General features: G+C 42.4%; 1 protein-coding gene across 10 annotated transcripts in view; it reads right to left on the reverse strand.

Moving 5' to 3' along the window:
- The window catches only part of LOC142151281 (uncharacterized), a 124,750-nt gene that overhangs the window by 14,535 nt on the left and 87,648 nt on the right, over nucleotides 1-22,567 (reverse strand). For 6 of the 10 annotated variants that reach the window (XM_075206767.1, XM_075206768.1, XM_075206764.1 and 3 more), the window contains 4 exons: nucleotides 17,299-17,517; nucleotides 10,662-10,880; nucleotides 4,645-5,022; nucleotides 4,409-4,531 (listed from right to left, as the gene is read on the reverse strand). In XM_075206767.1, the coding sequence (XP_075062868.1) occupies nucleotides 4,409-4,531; nucleotides 4,645-5,022; nucleotides 10,662-10,880; nucleotides 17,299-17,517 (939 nt within the window). The remainder of the gene's footprint in view (nucleotides 1-4,408; nucleotides 4,532-4,644; nucleotides 5,023-10,661; nucleotides 10,881-17,298; nucleotides 17,518-22,567) is intronic. The other 4 variants (XM_075206770.1, XM_075206769.1, XM_075206766.1 and 1 more) reach the window with 3 other exon arrangements.

A 22,567-nucleotide genomic window follows, 5' to 3' on the forward strand; every position in this document is an offset into this window, starting at 1 on the left:
GAATATAAATAAAGCAGCCTGCATAGACTGTAGAACTTGAAATTCAAATATACAAAGAAATGGACAAAGGCAGTTTGGTATCTGTCTGCATCAGATCCCCTCTCCACTAGGAGTAAAGCAGAAAACTTTTCAGCCGTTATATAATCTAGAATATAAATAGAAATTGAGAAAGGCAATTTGGTATCTGTCTGCATCATAATCATCAACATCCTCCTCAGCGCCAGCTACATCAATATCCTCCTCCCAGTGTACAACATTCACACCTTCATTAGCCAAATCTGTAACTGGACTGTGGGTGATCCTTCCAGCATATGCAGAGGGCGTGCTGCAAATGCTGGATGGAGTCACCTCTTCACGTACAGTGATGGGAAGGTCAGGGTTCACAACCAACAACACCCTTGGACTCGCCTTGGGGATTTGTGATGTCATCTGTTTAGAAGGCAGAGTTCTTTGCTGTTTTGTTGTTGTTGCTGACAGCATAACTCTCTTAAATTTTTTGTAGGGGTGGGGGAGGAGGGCTTAGATCCTTGAGTGAAGCTGGACCACTAGTCATGAACACGGGCCAGGGCCTAAGCCGTTCCTTGCCACTACGTGTCGTAAATGGCATATTGCCAACTTTACGTTTCTCCTCAGATGATTTTAAGTTTCTCTTTTTGATATTTTCTGAGAACTTGGGCTTTTTAGATTTTACATGCCCTGTACTAGGAGATTGGGCATCGGGCTTGCCAGACGACGTTGATGGCATTTCATCGTCTATGTCATGACTAGTGGCAGCAGCTTCAGCATTAGGAGGAAGTGGGTCTTGATCTTTCCCTACTTTATCCTCCAAATTTTGGTTTTCCATTATATGTAGCACAAGAGAGCGTACCCCTAAGCCACACACACTCGGCAAAGCCTTTAAAAATTATATGCGGCACAGGAGAGTAGCACTGGACTTATACTGCTGAATCAGTGAACTTTGTAATAGCAGTACCACTGGACTTATACACTGCTGAATCAGTGAACTTTGTAATAGCAGTACCACTGGACTTTTACTGCTGAATGTGTGAACTTGGTAATATTGCAGTACCAATGGGCTTATATACTGCTGGATTGGCTTTGCAAATTTGGTTATAATTATTTTTTTTTAAAAAAAAAATGTAAAATTTTTTTTATAACTTTTTTTTTATTTTTTAAAAACTTGGGAATAATGGGGAAATAACTATGCCCTTAGAAGCACAGAGCACAGGACACAGCACCACTGGACTGAATAGGACACAGCGCAGGACCCAGCAGCACTACTGAACTCAGCAGGACAGAGCACAGGACACAGCACCACTGGACTGATACTGCAGAATGTGTGAACTTTGTAATATTGCAGAACCACTGGACTTTTACTGCTGAATGTGTGAACTTGGTAATATTGCAGTACCAATGGGCTTATACTGCAGGATTGGTTGTGCAAATTTTGTTGTAATTAAAAAAAATAAAAATTATTTTTTTGTATTTTTTTTAAATAACTCTTTTTTATTTTTTTAAACACTTTGAAATATTGGGGAAATAACTATGCCCTTAGAAGCACAGAGCACAGGACACAGCACCACTGGACTGAACAGGACACAGCACAGGACCCAGCAGCACCACTGACCTCAGAAGGACAGAGCACAGGACACAGCACCACTGGACTGAGCACAGCACAGCACAGCACAGCACAGAACTTAACTGAACAGCACAGAACTTAACTGAACAGCACGAGATATAGCAGGACAGAGGACCACCTAACACACCCTCCCTCTACCCTGATCAATGCCCGAGTAAAGATGGCGGCGACTAGCGGGGAATTTAAAGGATCCGAGTATCGCAAATTCCGACAACGGGATTATGAGTCAGAGCCTCAGTTTCAGATTTGAATTTGGCGCCAATACCCGGATCTGTCTCGGATCCGACTCGGATCGGCAACGTTCGGGTGGGCTCGGAATTCATAAATCCGAGTGCGCTCATCTCTAGTTACATTCACATGTATTGCCTCCTTCCAAATGAATGCATATTTGGCTGCAGTACTTGTATACAAGACCTATATTATTCCTTACTGTTTTCATGTATAATAAATGTATCGTAAGGACATTTGTGAAAAACCTTAGCTCAAGAAGAAATTGCAAGATTTGGAAGACTAATTAAGTATATTGAGGGCCGATCAGAGTCAAAGGGCAGATATATTGACCAGGCTGTGCATTAGTTTTGCAGGGCATTTGGGGGAAGGTGTCCCACCAGTCACATAAAGAATATGCATTTACCCCCCACCCCTGCTGTATGATGCCATTAGACAAGCACCTAAGGAGGAGGATAGAGTCTAGCAGATAGAACACTATTTACACAAGACGCTATCCCGGCTGCTATTTCTTATTTCTAGATGTGAAAGTGACAGCAAAACAAAAGTCTGAGTACTGGCTTGTAAGAAGGCATGACTAAATACTTGTACTGTCACAACATGTGTGTGAAATACTAGGATTTCAATGACTCTTAGGGGCGTATTCAATTAGCTTCTGGGATGGCGGCATTATGCTGCTGCACACATAAAGTGCCATTACGGTACCGCCACGTTGCAGATTTCCCTTTGCAACCCTATGGGGTGGAAAGGGAAATCTGTGGAGTAGCGGTATCGGGAAAGGGGCGGCCGTGCATAGCCACAATCCCGGAAGCTTATTGTGACACTTGAATGTGTCGGGACCCACACATGGTGTCACTGGTTAAAGAAAAGAAAGATAACACAATGTAGAACATTAACCTGATTCATTACTCCAGCAGTGGCAGAGGACCTTTCATCCACATTTTAACATATGCAGAATATCTGTTTGGCCGCATAGATTGGAAGTGGAGGGAAGTCACCTTCATCACCTAGGTCTGGGCCCTTGCATGCTAATGAGGATCCTTGCACTCTATTCTTCCCCTTTGGCCTAGGTGAGAGTTAACAACCTCCTTCATCAATCTTTACAACATAAGAAATGGGACAAACCAAGGCAGCGCTATCTTTTCTTTGCATGTTTTCAATCTACACCTACATTAGTGGTCTAAAATAAGGTTCTCCTCACCAAAACAATTGCGGCATACACAGATGAACTACTGTGTTTTACTGACCACCGGTCTCCTAAATCTGCTAGCTGAGATTAATGGGGAAGCACATGTACAAAATTACATTAATATAAATCAAAGATTACTGTCAAAGCATGTATGTGAAATGCGTTGGTTCTGTATTTTTTTCCCTGGTGTTTATTCTAAGACACAAGAACTCAAGTATAAAATCCTCTCAATATGATACCACACTTCTGATCACCTGAAAAATATATTTCTTGAAGCCTCCCAGCTATGCAGGCAGTGCAGAAAGGTGGTTCATTGCTTAACATCTTTTGGTCATAGTCAAGGTTTAAATTTATTGGTAGAAAGTAATCCCTTCCATATCCACAATAACAGGAATATAGGTTCCATTAGGCCGCTTTACACCACAGTGCATTAAGACTGGGGTATATACACAAAATCCCTTTTGAAGTGTCCACTTCACTGTGTGAAAGCAGTCATAAATCCATTTTTTGGGAAAACAATTTTGCACCTGTACACTAAAGTTCTATGTGCTTAAACAGAATAATACAAAACTGATTTGAATCTCAAAACACAAGGCAAGCAGTCCACTTACTTTGTTCACATGGATTAAGGTCCGAGGGCTAGATTTACTAAGCTGCGGGTTTGAAAAAGTGGGGATGTTGCCTATAGCAACCAATCAGATTCTAGCTTTCATTTATTTAGTGCTTTCTACAAAATGAAAGCTAGAAACTGATTGGTTGCTATAGGCAACATACCCACTATTTCAAACCCGCAGCTTAGTAAATCTAGCCCCAGAAGTCTTTAGCCTACATAAAAATACTAGCTTCTTGATATGAAAGATGAACTATGCTAGTTAACAAAAGCTAGTGTGTTGGGTCACTGTTCTCTTTAGAGTCCTAAATCACTGTGTAATGTTAAGAAATATAAATACAGAATTACAAAGAAGGCCTAAAGGACTATTACTGTCTACAGCTTCCCTACCACAGAGAACTGTTTTCCTAAGGTGGAAATTCCTCCTAGCTGAAGAACCAAGGGCTGCTACTTATCGGTTTTTTCTGGGGTTATGTAATTTCTTTAATACCGGCAAAGCAATAAAGGTCACTTCTTTAAATGGCGGCATGGTGGTTGGGAGCTATGAGCGTAACAGAGAGATCTGCAGAAAAATGACTGCATAGAACAGGTGGTAAAGCAGCTTTGAGTCAATATTTTGTATATGGCAGATTTCTGGATCTCTGAAGAATTTATCAAAAATGTAAAATTGGACATTCAGAGTTGCCGTAATGCCTGTGTTTCTCATTTCATTGACAACAGTTTTGACAGGCAGAACACTCACCATTTACACAGCCAAACTCATCACTGAGATCTTCGCAGTTATATTCCAGGTCGCATCGCTGAGTGCTGTTTATACACTTCCCGTCATTACACTGAAATTGATCTGGGCTGCAAGTGGGGTTTTCTGTAATGAAAATCAGATCAAATAAAAACAAATACGCCACCAACACCTCACTGTATGCCACCCATCAGCCAGAAGAACATTTTGGTTATGAAGCGTTCCACATTGTTACTTACCACAGTGCTTTTCGTCAGATTTATCCTTGCAGTCATAACCTCCATCACACTTCCAGCTCATGAGTATGCATTCACCGCTGCCGCAGTGGAACTCCAGAGAGGAGCAGGGTTTGTCTGTCTTGATTGGCTCCTTCCCTTCACAGTTCTCCTCATCAGAGCCATCCTCACAGTCAGGGTCTCCATCACAGGTCCATAGTTTGGGTATATAGAGGGTAGAGTTCTTGCAATTGAAAAAAGATGGACTATAGGTGGGGGTAGGGCATGAATTTTCATCGCTGCCATCATTACAGTCCTGATCACCGTCGCACAGATATGAAAGAGAGATGCACATTCCACTGCGGCACTGAAACTGGTCATCGGAAGCACAGAGCTTGGGAGCTAAACAGGAGGAAAATTGCCAAACTATAAATATTGTACATATAAAACAGAAAACCGCCTATGTTGTCCATATAATATAATGTATCTAGAAAATTATAAATTTTTCAGCTTCCACATAACCCGGTGTCTCATGGTCTATTACCGGGTCAGATCTGTCAGATTCTCCTCTTCCCTGCTCCCGGCATGCCTGCAGATAGACAATACTGGCTCTGTGCTATGGGAGTGGCTTTTTTTTACCATTCCTTTTGTATTCACCCTTGACATTGTACTCTTGGAGGCAAGACATGGGGCATCGACCTGCGAGCCCACCAGCAGTCAAGCCCAAACCTCCTTGTAGGAGTCCCTGGTGAAAACCAGGGTTTTGTTATTGTCAACGCCAATTTAGGTTGGTTTACATGAATCCACTAAACCCTCAGCACTGTGACATTATACTCTGGTCTACTCAGGACCTCCTGCAACACTTCATTGGCAGGGTGGAAAAGGAAGAGGCCAATCAGAACTGGATGATGCAGTTCCTTCAAGGTTTCCTGAGTAATATGCATATGTTTCAAAGTACTCTGGGTGGCGAGGTTCCTCCACTTGTTCTGGTGCAGTTCCTACCACAGCAGTGGCACCTTCACAATTTCAAATTCCTGCTTTGCCTATTCTGCGAGTTTGACAGTTTTTAATTAGAGCAGTTTTTAGCTAAGTGAAGCCAAAATTATTTATAACCCGTAAAGGCAGCTCCTGAGTCTCAGTTTGATAGCTTGAGAAAGTCTGTTACAGACGAAACGCGTCGCTTGTTAGATGCTGCCTCTTGGATACTGAGTTGAATCTCAACAATATACTCTGACACAAATGGAACTATTCTATTGTGATAGTATTATTCATCGGGACTGTTTGATGGTGCGCACCGAAGAAAATTGCCGCTCTGGTGATCATTAGGTAATATCCTTTCAACTCTCTATTTGGCTCCATGTGCCGTGCTGATTAGGAGCCAGAATGAATTACTCCTGAAGACTTCGCTTCCAACTTCACAACATTGCCCGCATCCGACCTTTCCTCTCTCAGGATGCCACCAAAACTATCATCCACTCATTATCTCCCGCCTGGACTACTGCAACCTCCTCCTCTCCGGCCTCCCCCTCTCCCATCTCGCCCCCCCCGCTCTATTCTTAACGCGGCTGCTAGACTCATCTTCCTATCTCGCCGCTCCTCCTCCGCATCCCCTCTCTGCCTTGCCCTACACTGGCTCCCCATACCCCACAGAATCCTTTTCAAACTCCTGACCACAACGTACAAGGCGCTCTCCCAGTCCACTGCCCCCTATATCACTGACCTCCTCTCCATTCACACTCCTGCCCGCTCTCTGCGCTCGGCCAATGACCGTCGCCTCTCCTCCACTCTGATTACCTCTTCCCACTCCAGAATCCAAGACTTCTCCCGCGCTGCCCCCCTTCACTGGAATGACCTGCCTCGCTCCATCCGTCTCTCTCCCACTCTTAGCTCCTTCAAACGGGCACTAAAAACCCACCTGTTCCTCAAAGCCTACCCACCTTCCACCTAACTCTGCCTCCCCTCCTTTATACGCCAACTCACTCCCTCTGTACTTGTGTTTTGTTCACCCTCCCTTAGGATGTAAGCTCATTGAGCAGGGCCCTCCTCCCTCTTGTGTCCTTACCAGCTATTCTGCTCCATCTCTACCGCATTAGCCTGCTAAGAGCTCCTGAAGTGTCAGTATTTTTTGTTTACTGTTCAGTAATGTAATACCCTGTACTGTCTACTGTTTGTGCATTGTACGGCGCTGCGGAACTCTTGTGGCGCCTAACAAATAAAGGATGATAATAATAATAATCAGTGGAGGGTTTTTTTCTCTTCATATTAGCCGCTATAGCGGTAAGAAGATATACTCAAAGGCCTCCAATTATTATTTCAGCGTGTGAGCACTAGTAAGAAGTTTGAGATCCACTCATCGTGAGTATTACAGAATTAGATCCAGGAATTAATTCCTTATACATACCGCAGTGGAGAATTATCACTATTTTTATAATACAGGACAAAGATACATTTACCCTTTTTTATTTTGCTACATTAAGCCATATTATTACACTTTGGCTACAATATCCGGATTTTGATGTGTATAGACGTTCTACCTATCTATATATTTTTTTGATCGTGATATGTTCAAGTATGTGCTATTTATTCAAATAAGATCAAAGTGGCTACATTTATAGGCATTTCCATATTTGTTTAATCTATTTGTAATATGCCCTGTAAGCAGGCCCGGCGCTCCCATTAGGCAACCTTAGGCAGTTGCCTAGGGCGCCGTGACCTGCAGGGCGCCGCTGACTAGATTTTCTAATCTAGTCAGCGGTTCAGGAGAGAAGGGCAGCCGCCGCTGTTTTTCCATCTCACACTAGTCACTGACGTCAGTGATCATGTGATAGTCTGTCCGGCGGCGCCTCTGAGTTCTCCCCTCCCCTCAGCATGCATCGCGAGGAGCAGCTAGAGGAAGAAAAGGTAAGTAACATTTAATTAATTATTCTTTTATCTGGTGTGCGGGGGAGGGGGGGTGTGCGGTGAGCAGTTAGCGGTGAGTGGGGGCGGGCGGGGAGCGAGCGGCGGCGGCGGCGTTATTTTGCCTAGGGCGCCGTGAACCCTAGCACCGGTGCTGCCTGTAAGCTACTGTATCACCTTACAATATTCTGTATGTGAAGATCAGTTCATCTTGTACACGTGTTATTGTCATTTTTATATGTTGTGAATATGACTATATTCTCTATGTTTGGTATTCCATCCATTCCCAATTGTATTCCTCCTATATAAGGGGTACTATGCACTATTATAATCTGTATCTATATATTTACCGGCTAATATTTTAATAAATCTAATATTGGTAATTTGTTTGTTTTGCTCTAAGAAAGATGGGGACCCTAAGGCTTTACTCAATTTGCGATCCAGTTCAACCTTCTGCCTGGGAATTTTCCCTCTGACAAAAAGGAAAGTGGCTTAAATTATAACCTACTTTCTGGTCAATTTCTTGCTTGGGCCACCCCACTTTGTAAGCATGATAATCCACTTCTGAATAAATGTGCCTCATTCTTGTTGTCCATTAAAAGAATCTTTGATGAACCTTATTGTATTTCCCCCTGGCAGCTGTACGGATACCAGGTAACTGGCACTCTTGGCCACTGCTTTGTGTAGTTCCAGATTTTGGCTTCAGAATTACAATGGAATAATCATGCTCTGGTTGCGACTTTCTGGCAAGTATTATCTGACCATATTAAGAATGAGCTTCCTTCTACCCTTCATGACATCTGCTCTTGGGATTGCGCTCTAGAAAGAGAAGTATCCCATAATCTTCCAGTCAAGTTGGCACCACACTTTCATCTTCCGCTGGTATCTGCTGAGAGACCCATGCAACTGGGGCGCTCCTAATTGACTCCTCTAAAATGAGAAAGGAGGTTAAAAATAATCTCTGTCTGTACTGTGCAGAACCTGGACATCTGTTTGAATCTTGTCCCAAGTATCTGGGAAACGCCCATATCCTGTCTGGTATCAGAGAGGCCATGTCAGATACTTCCACACACTCTCCCACTTCTGATGTCAGGGCCAGATTTACTATTCTGGTTACCCTATTCCACACTGTTGAGTCCATCACAATGCCTGTCTTTATTGAGTCTGGTGCAGATGGCAATTTCATTTCTGCATCCTTATTTTTAGCATGGGGGCCTCAATGAAGCTCTCAGTGCAAAAAGTTTGACCTCCTTATCTTCCTTTGTCTCTATTTCCAGAGATTTCTCATGGCTTACTCTTCTTCATGATGTGACAGAGCTTGTTGTAGCCTGTCCCATTTGTGCTTGACAAAAAGTTCAGCACTAGACGCCTTTACTCTTGGATCTTTACTCTCTCTACCAAGGTGAAGTGTGTCGGTAGTGCTCCCTTATCAATCGGCATTTACCCTGCTCCTACTATAAGAGTGCTTTAATTTAGACGATGGAGGAATAGATGAGGGTAAGAAGGAAGGTGGAATTAGTAGACAAACTTTCTCAAGCTTTCACTTTCCTGGCAAGTTTTATTGGGAAAAGACCAGAGCTTTGCTCTGCACTTTTTAACTATATGGATATTGTTGGGCCGACTTACCGGACATTTAGTGGCTAGGCCTGACTTCAATATAATGAGCTGATTAGGCTGAGAAACGTGCCCTGTCTGAGTAGGGAAATTAGGACATCAGTTTGGATTACAATGTGGATTAGAATGGGGCTGCTGGCACTTTTAGTCAAGTTAGTGGGAAGTAAGAGAGTTGTGTATAGGCAATTTAATGATGGCCAATCCAAATGGAGACTCTCCTGAAGATTTATGGTATTGTTCATTGTTTGATAGTGTTCAGGTTGTAGCAGGTGACAAGCCCTCACAAGCAGGGACAGTAGAGTAAACATGCTAAAAATGATTATCAAAGTGATGAATCCTGCCTGGGCTTAAGCGCTATCAGGATAAGGATAAGGAGCTGCATTGTTGGCGGTGGGACAGTAGGAAGTTTTTAACCGGAAGTCTGCACAGACGTAAATTCCCGTGATCGTTGGCAGCACTTCTCAGAGAATTGAACCTGCCCCTTAGAGTGGGCGGTGAAGGAGGAGATGGGTACAAGTTTGATCATTCATTACTAGGTGATTTTATTTTTACTGGTGTGACCCCATGTGTTTGTTTAGAAAATGGCTCCTCTCTGGTTTCCATCCTGTAATGACACTGGAGGGCTCCAGCAGTGACAGCAGGGAGACTGCCGCCCTGGGATATGTCCACTTACCCTCTGGAACAGATTTCCAGACCCTGGAGAAAGCCTCCTGGTAGTATTTTGGGCGGAAAATTTAAAGATCAAATCCCCCAATCTAAGCTTAGTGTTACTGTTGAGCACTATGGAGCAGATTGCGAGTCTTTTCAGTATTCTTTTGCCACTGGATATGACCAAGAGTCTGAGATCATCCATAACATTTTGGGTTGGGAGAAGGAAGGGATGTGCAGCTGCAGGCTGAGCACAGTAATGCTATGTTTACACAAATACAGGTCATGCAGAACTGCAGACACACTCATATATGCCTGTTAGGAAGTGTATATTCTGTACCCGTTATAGAGCAGGTGCAAATCCTCTCTGATGATAACTCATCATAACCTGAAGCATATGCTGCTGATACACAGGAGGACATCTTTCGATATGTGGACAGATCTGCTTATGACCAGAAATACGCTATTTTCCTGTGCTCTTGTTTGTTTGTTTTTAAAAGCAAGTTAATACCACTTTGCGACCAACTCTGCAGCGACCACAGAATGTGTAAAGGTGACTGTTAGAATGTTTTATTTGTAGTATCTCATGGTCAGCTTCACCTGATTGGAGTAAGTGCTCTTAGAAAAGCTTTTGAAGTACATGGGATGTGTGGGGCAGATGGGGTGAATAATGGGAGCTTTTACGTCATTGGGAAGAATTTTTGGGATTAAGAAGCAAAGAAGATTCTCCAGGTGGAGTCAAAAAAGAGGATTTTTACAGCCCGAAATTAGACCCTAAGTAATTTTGTATACATCAAAAATATAGAATAGTATATTGATGGATAATTAACTTCACATTACAATAAAAGAACATATTGTGATGATACATAAGACAGCTGTACCTGTCGGAATTCCTGGAGTAGAAAAATCAGGAGGCCTCTTTTCACTATGGGATGTGATGGTTTTAGCATCTGGTTGGATTGTTGTAGGTGTATCAGTTAAGGGCCTTGATGTACGATGTTCAGGAGAACTTTTAGGAGGCATGGTAATATTGGCAAGGATGGCACTTGTTGGTGATGTGACTGGAGGCAAGGTGGACGGCGAGACAGGAGAAGCTTGCCCTGTAGAGACAACAGTAATATTTGTTACCAACCTGTACAAGGGAGAGTGAATATATGAAGATTTTCCCTTGTATCCCGTCACACAGGCTCCTATCCTGAGAGGGTCTTGTATACATAATATGAAGTTTATAGAGTCAGGAATACATGTGTTGAAGATGTAAGAGGTGAAAAAAGACTTCCTCATACTGTACACATCATAGATCTTACAAGACCTGGTCACAGGATCCATTTGGTAACCCTCATTGCATTCACATGTATAGCCTCCTTCCAAATTAATGCAGATTTAGCTCCATGACTTAGTTTACTCACATTTATTAACATCTAAAAAAGAGATGGAGAATACTGTGCGATGTTGCAAAATAATACAAGACCTATATTATTCCTTACTTTTTATGTGTAAAAAAATGTATCAAAGAAAAAACCTTATCAACAGACATTTTTGAAAATGCTGGCTCAAGAAGAAAGATTTAAAAGACTAATTAAGTATACTAAGGGCTGACTAGGGCAGATAAGTTACCCAGGCTGTGATGGGAACTTGCCTGGGTTTTATGCAGAACCTCACATCCTTAAGCATTTGGTTAGAGATGTTCACTGACCACCCGTGTTTTTGGTTTTGGATCTGTATTAACTTTGTGTTTTGTGACAGAGCAACAACACAAACACACGGAAGTTCCCTAGACCTGTCGCTATCCCTAGACCTGTCCTTAGCCATACCCCTGGCTCTATAATAATACAGTCCACATTTGAATAGTCTACCTAATCATACTGTCCGCCATGTGAATTGGCGACCTAATAATACTGTTGACACCTGAATTGTGGATTGTTACACAAGCTGATAGACCAAGGCCAAAACGTAAAACAGTGCAAGATGGAATTGTTCTTGGGACCACCCTCCCACCCATATGTTGAAAAGGACATGTTTAGTTTAACAAACCAAGCAGTTCAACGACAAGGAGTGCCACTTTTGTGGCTGAAGTGCTTGTTTTGTTTGGGCCCCCACAAAACAAGCTTCCAATATCTTAGCTACCTTAAGCCCAACAGTGCTGTCAATGAACTCAAGTGCTAAATGAAAAAACAGTCAGTATTTAACTTATGTGCAAAACAGAATACTAATTTGCACCCCTTGCATTGTAACATGGTTTTGTCCAGGAGACTGAAATAAGAAGTTTCTCTAGTTAAGATCCTTAATGAATCAGGCCCCTGGTGTAAAAGAATTGCCAAAAAATCATGACAGCTCTGCTGTAAAATGAACTACAAATTGAACAAGTAAGGCCTTTACCGGCAATTACATCAAAGTACAGAGACCTCTGTAATGATGGATTCCAGCGTGGATGAATTAATATTGTGTGAGGATGATGTACACACTGATAAGGGTGAGGTTGAAATTGAGGATGACAGTGTAGATTGCAGGTGATGGGATCCAGCTGAGAGAAGGGAGCTGTCACGGGCACTAGGAGTTGCTTACCCGAGTTTCACCAGATGGAACTCTGCTAGAGAGGCGGGTTTATGGCACGCACCTCAAAGCAGGCAGGTGAATGATTTGAGCGACACAGCAGCAGGAGAGTAGAGATAGTCTGAGGAAGTCAGCGACTTGCAGCTATGGTTAGAGGAAAGTCAGCGACTTGGAGCAGTAAACTGGAGGCTGAAGATAATGTAGACACGAGGAGTGGACGTGGATAGGTGATGGTAGGTAGAGGAGGAGTCAGTGGTCTGCGTACAGCAAGTTGTACCACTGTAGTGATGGGAAGAATAGTACTGGTGCAGGTAGGTAGCAGGGTAGTCGGTAGTCTGCGTTCAGCAAGTTGTACCACCGCTATGGTGAGGTGTCTGGTCCAGGTGTAGGTAGGTAATAGGAGAGTCAGTGGTCTGCGTATAGCAAGTTGTACCACCGCTGTGATAGGAGGACTTGTCCAGGTGCGGGTAGGTAGCAGGGAAGTCAGTGGTCTGCGTGCAGCAAGTTGTACCACTGCTGTGAGAAGGAATGAGGACTTGTCCAGGTGCAGGAGAGTGAAGTTGAAAGGCAAACTGTGGCTGTATGGAAACAGCGCGAGTAGAGCAATGTCTTGTGAGGCAGAGATGGAAGGCACAATGAATAGTCTGTATGGAGTAGATGCCTTGCAGTGAGGAGAAGCTGTTCACAGCAGATATGCACAATAACGCTAAGTAGTAGCGTGAGGAGATATCGTAGCTTGAGTGAAAGCTTGTCCTAAATGAAGCAATGCAGTAACACAGTCTATATGGGTACTTGTACCCTGTGCAGCAAACAACAATGGAAACAACTGGTATGCGAGCAATAGGCAATAGTCAATAGTCAGTAGAGCATACCCAGTTGTGTAGATCCGGAATCAGCTGAGAAGTGAAGCGTTGTAGCGGTATGGGAACCGCCGCTGAGTTGAGCAGGGAGCAGCGTGGAAGCTGAAGCACGAGTAGAGCTGGAAGCAGTTTGGAAACTGTACACACGAGTAGAGCTGGAAGCAGTTTGGAAACTGCACACAGGAGTAGAGCTGGAAGCAGTTTGGAAACTGCACACAGGAGTAGAGCTGGAAGCAGCTTGGAAACTGCACACAGGAGTAGAGCTGGAAGCAGTTTGGAAACTGCACACAGGAGTAGAGCTGGAAGCAGCTTGGAAACTGCACACAGGAGTAGAGCTGGAAGCAGTTTGGAAACTGCACACAGGAGTAGAGCTGGAAGCAGTTTGGAAACTGCACACAGGAGTAGAGCTGGAAGCAGTTTGGAAACTGCACACAGGAGTAGAGCTGGAAGCAGTTTGGAAACTGCACACAAGAGTAGAGCTGGAAACTGCACACACCTATAGAAGTTCACTGGGAGTGAGACTTCAAGATCAGGCCTCTACCTAAGGCTGCAGGTGCCTTAAGTAGGGAGGGGTGATTGATCCATCAATCACATTAGTGGTCAGGTGTAGTTGTTAAAGGGACCTGCGCATGCCCAGTGCGACAGGATGGCGGACGGCCGCGGTTCCACACAGGTGTGAGCGGGAAAGATGGAGAACCACGTACCAGAGTGGAGGCACTCACACTCCGGTGATTGACAGGAGCTAGCTGATTCTGTACTGCTTTTTGTTATGTTTGGTAGAATGGCATGTTGGCAATTTTATGTTTTTATACAGTAAACTTTCCCTTTATTAAAGAGGTGTTTTTTCTTTTCCAATGTATAAGCTTGTTTTTGTTTTGATTTCAGTTTCCCGGACTTAAACCCACTATGCCCTTGAGCATAGGCTTTAGTAGATGAAGTAGAAGGACTAATATAATCATAACTGGTTCTAGCAGCTGGTTGGTGCTCCTGCTCTTCTGTTGACTGATCATGATCCATATCGATGGCACTGAGCAATGGCACTGGAGACTGAAGAGTGACAAGAACACTGCCACCCCTCCTGTGTCTGTCTGAGCAATAGCGCCGGATCTCCGGTGGAGGGAGGTACTCATCAAATCCAAAACCCATGAGATCCGATGACGCTATGATGACGTTTTGCCTCGATTTCAGTTCCGAAGATGCGGGAAAGTACCGAGCCGGCTCGGCTAGGTTCTCAGATTTGGGATGTTCGGGGGTTTGAGCATCCCTACTTTATATTATCATGTTGGTGGTGGAGTTACGGCAAGAGTAATTTTGTGACAAACAAGTGAGTTTTCATTGTGATAACATGAGTGCAGTTGTCACTGCTAATAATTTGTTTTCTTCACCACACAGATTAAATTTGTTGTGGCATTTTGTCCATCCTACGTGTGCGCTGTAACATGTTTTCATGTCCTTGTGGTAAACGCTTTGCAGATTATTGCTACGTGTTCTCTGAGTCTCTGGGGGACTGTCTCCTAGTCTCTCAACTATTCAGATACTTCTCATCTGTGTCATACTCAATTATAGACTCAGTTCTCATTACAGTTTCGCTCATCACCTTTTTGGAGAACCGTGACCTGCAAAGTCCAAACTCCCTTACGGGAGAAAACCTTCCTCTTCATTAGACTCTGCACCTTCTAAGAGGTAACACCAACGTGAGCAGACTGTACGGGCCCTCCTCGGTCCCTACTGTTTGGGACACAATCCCTAGGTCTTGAAGGCACTGTCCTATCCAGGTTCTCATCCTACCTATCTAATCACTCTTTCAGTGTTAATTTCTCTGGATCCAACTCTGCTCCACTTCCTTTATCAGTTGGAGTACCACAAGGCTCAGTCCTAGGTCCTCTGCTATTCTCTATCTACACCACTTCTCTTGGAAAACTAGTAAGCTCCTTTGAATTTCAATATCATCTCTATGCGGATGATACACAAATCTATCTATCCTTTCCTGATCTCTCACCATCTGTGTTGTCTCGTGTTACTGATTGTCTTTCTGCCATTTCCTTCTTCCTCTGCTGAGCCACTCTGTCAGTCTCTACATTGGTTGCCTGTTTTTTAACAAATCCAATATAAAATTCTTCTACTAGCATACAAGACCGTCAACAAAATTGTACCGACATACATTTCCTCACTTGTCTCAAAATATCTCCCAACTCGACACCTCCGTTCTGCACAAGATCTGCGTTTCTCTTCCACTTTCATCACATCCTCCCATTCCCGGACTTTTTTCGGGCTGCACCCACTTTGTGGAATTCACTCCCTCGCACAATAAGACTTTTCCCTAGTCTTCCCTAGTCTTCAAACCTTCATGCGTTCTCTGAAAACCGACCTCTTCAGACAAGCTTATGATATTCCTCAACCAGCATCTTAATCTCCCTAGGTTACCCAATTATCACCCTCTACACAGCTAACACAAGACAACAACCCTCTGACCAACATTGCTGTGTGACTGATCACACAGCCCACTCAATACTTTTTACCTTTGCATTCTAGCTGGACCAATGTGCAATATGATGTAGCACGTGCCCTTGTGTTTCAAACTCCCATTGTCCTATAGATTGTAAGCTTGCGAGCAGGGCCCTCTTACCTCTCTCTCTGTATGTATTACCCAGTATTGTTTTATTAATGTTTGTTCCCAATTGTAAAGCGGTACGGAATTTGCTGTTTGAACTGACCTTTTCTCTGACTGATTTTGGGAACTTGAGGATATTTATTTATTACCATCCATCAAAGAGGCTGTTTTCTATTTCTGAATATCACCTATCACCATAATTTAATATTACAATCTCCAAGGTGACTGAGCGACAGTCAGCTGCCTCAGCGAATGGGGTGTTGTGGAGCATCCTGGTGTCATCTATTGGTGGTCTGGTGTTGTGGGTGTTCTTGACTTATTTGTAATTCCTGTAGAATGAAGAAGCTGTCTGGAGATGTTTGTCTCGCTTGTTACCTTGTGTTCCTGCTCTAGGTATGATGGAGTGGTCCCGGACTAGTTTCATGCTGGTGTTCTTTGCAGCGGAGTGGTTGTTTGGAGGTTTTTGTTGGGTGCTGATATGCCTGTCAAGTGGTTACCTCTTGGAGGGGTTTGTCATGTCGATGAAGCAGATGGGAGATGGGTCACAGAATGTAGGGTTATTTCTCTATTTTTCTTTAGTCTCCACAGCTCTTTGGCGCACACAGCTTTTTTGTGTTTATAGCCCTGTGACTTTTATAGTTCTTTTGCATGTATAGCTTTTTCAGAAGTAGCTCTTAGGCCTGCTTAAGTTGTAATGCTTGGTTTAATAGCTGGTATAGCCTTTGCTCATAGGGGAGGCTGGCGCAGAGTGGCGTAGCCTATCTTCCATAAAATCTCTCTGAACATGACCAGAAAGTGGGAGCAAGCAGATGCTCCTATGCAGACTTGCTCGAATCTGGGTTAGTAGAGGGAAGGGATGTGCAACTACAGGCCGAGCCCAGTAATGTTCTGTTTACACAAATGCAGCTCCTGCAGACACATTCATATACACCTGTTAGGAAGTGTATCTTTTGTACCCGTTATAGGGCATGTGCAAATCCTTGCTGATGATAACTTATCATAAACCTGAAGCATATGCTACTGATACACAGGAGGACATATTCCGATATGTGTACAGGTCTACTTATGGGCAGAAATACAATATTTTCTTGTGCTCTTATTTTTTATTTTAAAAGCAATTTACTCCAACTTTGCGACCAACTCTGCAACGGCCACAGAATGTGTAAAGGTGGCTGGTAGAATGTTTTATTTGCAGTATCTCATGATCAGCTCCACCTGCTTGGAGTAAGTGCTGTTAGAAAAGCATTTGAAGTACAGGGGATGTGTGGGGCAGATGGAGTGAATAATGTCTTCTACGTCAGTGGGAAGAATTTTTAGGATTAGGAACAAAAGAAGATTCTGCATGCACAGTCAAATAAAGAGGATTTTTACAGCCCAAAATTAGAACCTAAGTAATTTTGCACACATCAAAAATATAGAAGCATGTATTGATGGATAATTAACTACGCAATACAATAAAAGAACATATTGTTATGATACATAAGACAGCTGTACCTGTTGGAAGTCCTGGAGTAGAAAAATCAGGAGTCCTCTTTTCACTATGGGATGTGATGGTTTTGGCTTGTGGTTGGATTGTTGTAGGTGTATCAGTTAAGTGCCTTGATGTCCGCTGTTCAGGAGGACTTTTAGAAGTCATGGTAATTTTGGCAAGGATGGTACTCCTGAGTGATGTGACTGGAGGCAAGGTGGACGGCGAGACGGGAGAAGCTTTCCCTGTAGAGACAACAGTAATATTTGTTACCAACCTGTATAAGAGAAAGTGAATATATGAAGATATTCCCTTGTATCCCGTCACACAGGCTCCTATTCTGAGAGGGTCTTGTATACATAATATGAAGTTTATGGAGTCAGGAATACATGTGTTGAAGACGTATGAGGTGAAGAAAGACTTCCTAATACTGTACACATCATAGATCTTACAAGACCTGGTCACAGGATCCATTTGGTAACCCTCGTTGCATTTGCATGTATATCCTCCTTCCAAATGAATGCAGATTTGGCTGCAGGACTTAGTTTCCTCACATTTATTAATATCTAAGAAAGAGATGGAGAATACTGTGCAATGTTGTAAAATAATACAATACCTATATTATTCCTTATTATTTTCATGTGTATAAAATGTATCATAGAGATTGTAAAGAAAAAACCTTATCAACAGACATTTTTGAAAATGCTGGCTCAAGAAGAAAGATTTAAATGACTAATTAAGTATACTGAGGGCCGACTAGGGCAGATAAGTTACCCAGGGTGGGCAACCTGGCACTAGACTTGCAGGTCATTTGGGGGAAGGTGTCCCTCCCAGACACATAAACAATCTGCATCTGTGACTGGATCACGTAGAAATAATTTATTGTAGAAATTTATTTCAATTACTGGTGCAGGCGCCAATTTACATCATTGCAAATGTACTTTTTTTTTTTATATATATTGGTATGTATTTGTATGGAAATGTATTGATTTCAGAGACAGTATGTCATGTTTGGGTTTTGTGACTTTTCTATAGGAGGTCCCAAGTAAGCATCTGACTGGAGGGGATGTGTTTTTACTGTGTGGAGATAGGCAATCTCCTGTTAAATTGCGAGATTATAGAAAATGTTATATCCTGATGGTAAACATTCAATATAAAACCTCAAACATTGTGGTACTGCTAGCAGCAATGTAAGAAGGTGTTAAACCCCTCCAGGCTGAGTTATGTGCAGGCTGCATGAAGCACCTGGATTGATTAGGGACAGGATGCTGGGGACAGGCAATCTTATGTGAATTAGACCATTTCATTGCTGAATGACCAACACGTCTCTTGAGTCTGAAAGCACAGAGGGGTAATTAGACTGGCTTGTAAACTTCCTATGTGTGTAAGACTCAGGATGCAAGTGATCACAGATTAATGTGAATTTTGCAAGTTAAATTGAGAGATTAGAAAAAATGTTATATCCTGATGGTAAACATTCAATATAACCCTCAGACGCAGTAGTGTCACTAGCAGCAATGTAAGAAGGTGTTAAACCCCTCCAGGCTGATTTATGTGTGCAGGCTGCATGAAGCACTGGATTGGTTAGAGGAGAAGGAGGCTGGGTTACCTCCTGCCAGGGTATCTGTGTAAATCTGTATAAAAAGCGGACTGTTTGACTACGTAATGTAGTATTATTCCATCTGTACTTCTGGATACTACTAGTACCTTTAACTAGTGTATGTAACTGTCCTTATTAGGACACTTGAGTTAAAAAACATCACTGCTTCAAGAGCCTGCTTTGATGTATACTTACCTGCTGTAATTCCTGTGACCTACACTGGCTGGATCACGTAGAAATAATCTATTGTAGAAATTTATTTCAATTAGTGGTGCAGGCGACAATTTACATAATTGCAAATGTACTTTTTTTTTTTATATATATTGGTATGTATTTGTATGGAAATGTATTGATTTCAGAGACAGTATGTCATGTTTGGGTTTTGTGACTTTTCTATAGGAAGTCCCAAGTAAGCATCTGACTGGAGGGGATGTGTTTTTACTGTGTGGAGATAGGCAATCTCCTGTTAAATTGCGAGATTATAGAAAATGTTATATCCTGATGGTAAACATTCAATATAAAACCTCAAACATTGTGGTACTGCTAGCAGCAATGTAAGAAGGTGTTAAACCCCTCCAGGCTGAGTTATGTGCAGGCTGCATGAAGCACCTGGATTGATTAGGGACAGGATGCTGGGGACAGGCAATCTTATGTGAATTAGACCATTTCATTGCTGAATGACCAACACGTCTCTTGAGTCTGAAAGCACAGAGGGGTAATTAGACTGGCTTGTAAACTTCCTATGTGTGTAAGACTCAGGATGCAAGTGATCACAGATTAATGTGAATTTTGCAAGTTAAATTGAGAGATTAGAAAAAATGTTATATCCTGATGGTAAATATTCAATATAACCCTCAGACGCAGTAGTGTCACTAGCAGCAATGTAAGAAGGTGTTAAACCCCTCCAGGCTGAGTTATGTGTGCAGGCTGCATGAAGCACTGGATTGGTTAGAGGAGAAGGAGGCTGGGTTACCTCCTGCCAGGGTATCTGTGTAAATCTGTATAAAAAGCGGACTGTTTGACTACGTAATGTAGTATTATTGCATCTGTACTTCTGGATACTACTAGTACCTTTAACTAGTGTATGTAACTGTCCTTATTAGGACACTTGAGCTAAAAAACATCACTGCTTCAAGAGCCTGCTTTGATGTCTAATTACCTGCTGTAATTCCTGTGACCTACACTGGCTGGATCACGTAGAAATAATCTATTGTAGAAATTTATTTCAATTAGTGGTGCAGGCGACAATTTACATAATTGCAAATGTACTTTTTTTTATATATTGGTATGTGTTTGTATGGAAATATATTGATTTTGGAGACAGTATGTCATGTATGGGTTTTGTAACTTTTCTCACAGGATGTCTCAACTAAGTATTTAAGTGGAGGGTATTTGTTTTTTCAACTGCCTGGAGACAGACAATCTCATGTTAATTAGACCTTTTCATCGCTGAATGACCAATTTTGCTGTTGAGTCTGGAAGCACAGGGGGGGGGGGGGGATTTAGACTGGCTGGTAGACTTCCCATGTGTATAAGACTCAGGTGAAGGAATAGGTGAGGGTAAGTAGGAAGGTGAAATTAGGAGACACTTTTTCAAGCTTTCATTTTTCTGGCAAGTTTTATTGGGAAAAGATCGGAGATTTGCTTTGCACTTTCTAGCTATATGAATACTGTTGGGCAGGCTTGCCGGGCGTTTAGGGGTTAGACCTGGCTTCAATATAATGAGCTGATTAGGCCTAGAAACATGGCATTTCTGTATTGGAAAATGAGGACATCAATTTGTGGATTAGGATATGGATTAGAATGGGGCTGCTGGCACTTTTAGTCAAGTGAGGGCACTCCATGAATTTGTTGTACCGGGGCCCTGAATTCCTCTTGGCAGCCCTGACGACAAGAGTATGTTTGTGACAAACAAGTGAGTTTTCATTGTGATAACATGAGTGCAGTTGTCATTGTTAATCATTTGTTTTCTTCACCACGGAGATTAAATTTGTTGAGACATCATGTCCCTCCTACATTTGTGCTGTAACATGTTTTCATGTTCATGCCAAGAGTGGAAAACGCTGTGGTTTGCACATGGTCTTTTTTATATATAGGCAAAATATGTTTGTTGGAGATGGACGCAGATGAAATGGATTTCACCTGCTCATAATTTCTTTGGCACAAAATTTTTTGGAAGCAGCAGCGTGGGACGGTCCCTTGACATCAGTACCAGGGAGCAGTACGGTATAGTGTGTTAGGATAACCCAGCCATGACATTCCTATTATTGGGATTTTCCAGCAAACAAGAGCATACTGGGCTTCTGTTCTGATTCCTGGGTCATTTGTAGAGAAGCATCTGTGAACCAGCACCTTGCAAGTTTTAGCTTTTCTTATTAAACACCATGGGATCAGGGACCTGATTAAGGACTTTATAGTTACTCAGGTCATAAAAGGGTACAGATCAGAAGAGATGCCAGAAGGTCAGACTCTTTTGAAACCCTGGTAGTTATAGGTTCAGTACTGGAGCAAGTATGGATTTCGCCATGTGAGTAAAAGTGGTTTGAGCTGTTCTTTTATCTGTCTGGTTTTGAGAACTTGAGGATATTTATTTAATTGCCATCCATCAAAAAAGGCTGTTTTCTATCGCTGAATATCACCTACCACCATGATTTATCATTACAATCCCCAAGGTGACTGAACGACAGTCAGCTGCCTCAGCGAATGGGGTGTTGTGGAGGAACCTCGTATCATCTATTGGTGGTCTGGTGTTGTGGGTGCTCTTGACTTATTGGTTATTCCTCTACAATTCAGAAGTTGTCTGGAGATGTTTATCTCGCTTTACTGTTTTGTGTTCCTTGTTGGGTGCTAGTGTGCTTCTCTAGTGGTTATCACTCGGAATGGTTTATCATGTCGATGAAGCAGATGAGAGATGAGTCACAAAATGTGGGGGTATTTTTATTTGGTGCACATAGCTTTTTTGTGTTTATAGCTCTGTGGCTTTTATCGTTTGTGACAGGATGGACCATCTGTGACTGGATCACTTATAAATAACTTATGGTATAAATTTATTTAAAGGAAATAGCGTAGGACGCTTATTTATATAATTGCAAATGTACTTATTTTTGATATTGTGTGCATTTTGGTAAAGGAAATATCTTTATTTCTGAGACCGGGGGAAGAAATTTGTTTTTTGTTTTAACTTTGCTAGAGGAAATGCATTATTTCTGAGGTATATACCTGATGCAGTAAGACTTTGTTTAGGAAGTGTTTTGTGTATTTTGTTAGGGAAACACTTGTTTGGGAGTTTGTAGCTTTGCTTTGGAAATGTGTATTCTGCAACTGTCTGAAGAAAAGACCCATGTTAATCTCATATTTATTAGACCTTTTGATGTGTGAGGGTCCAGCACCTAAAGGCACAGAAAGGTTTAATTAGACTTGCTGTTAGATTTCCTGTGTCTAAAACAAGATTCAGGAAATCACAGCAAGTTTTAGGATATCACAGATAAGTGTAAATATTGTTAGCTTTGCATTGCCTGTAAATCAATGTTTGGGTAAAAGCATTGCATCCTGATTCTAATAATAGCTCTGATCTCAAGGGGCTGGCTTACCCTGTGAGGCTGTGTCCAAAAACTGCATAAAAAGCTCTGTTTTTTATTGAAAATTGTTCTTCTGACTTGCTCACTGGTACCTTCAAACAGCGTGAGCAAATAAAC

Source organism: Mixophyes fleayi, chromosome 4 (assembly GCF_038048845.1).
Source record: "Mixophyes fleayi isolate aMixFle1 chromosome 4, aMixFle1.hap1, whole genome shotgun sequence".
Lineage (NCBI taxonomy): Eukaryota > Metazoa > Chordata > Amphibia > Anura > Limnodynastidae > Mixophyes > Mixophyes fleayi.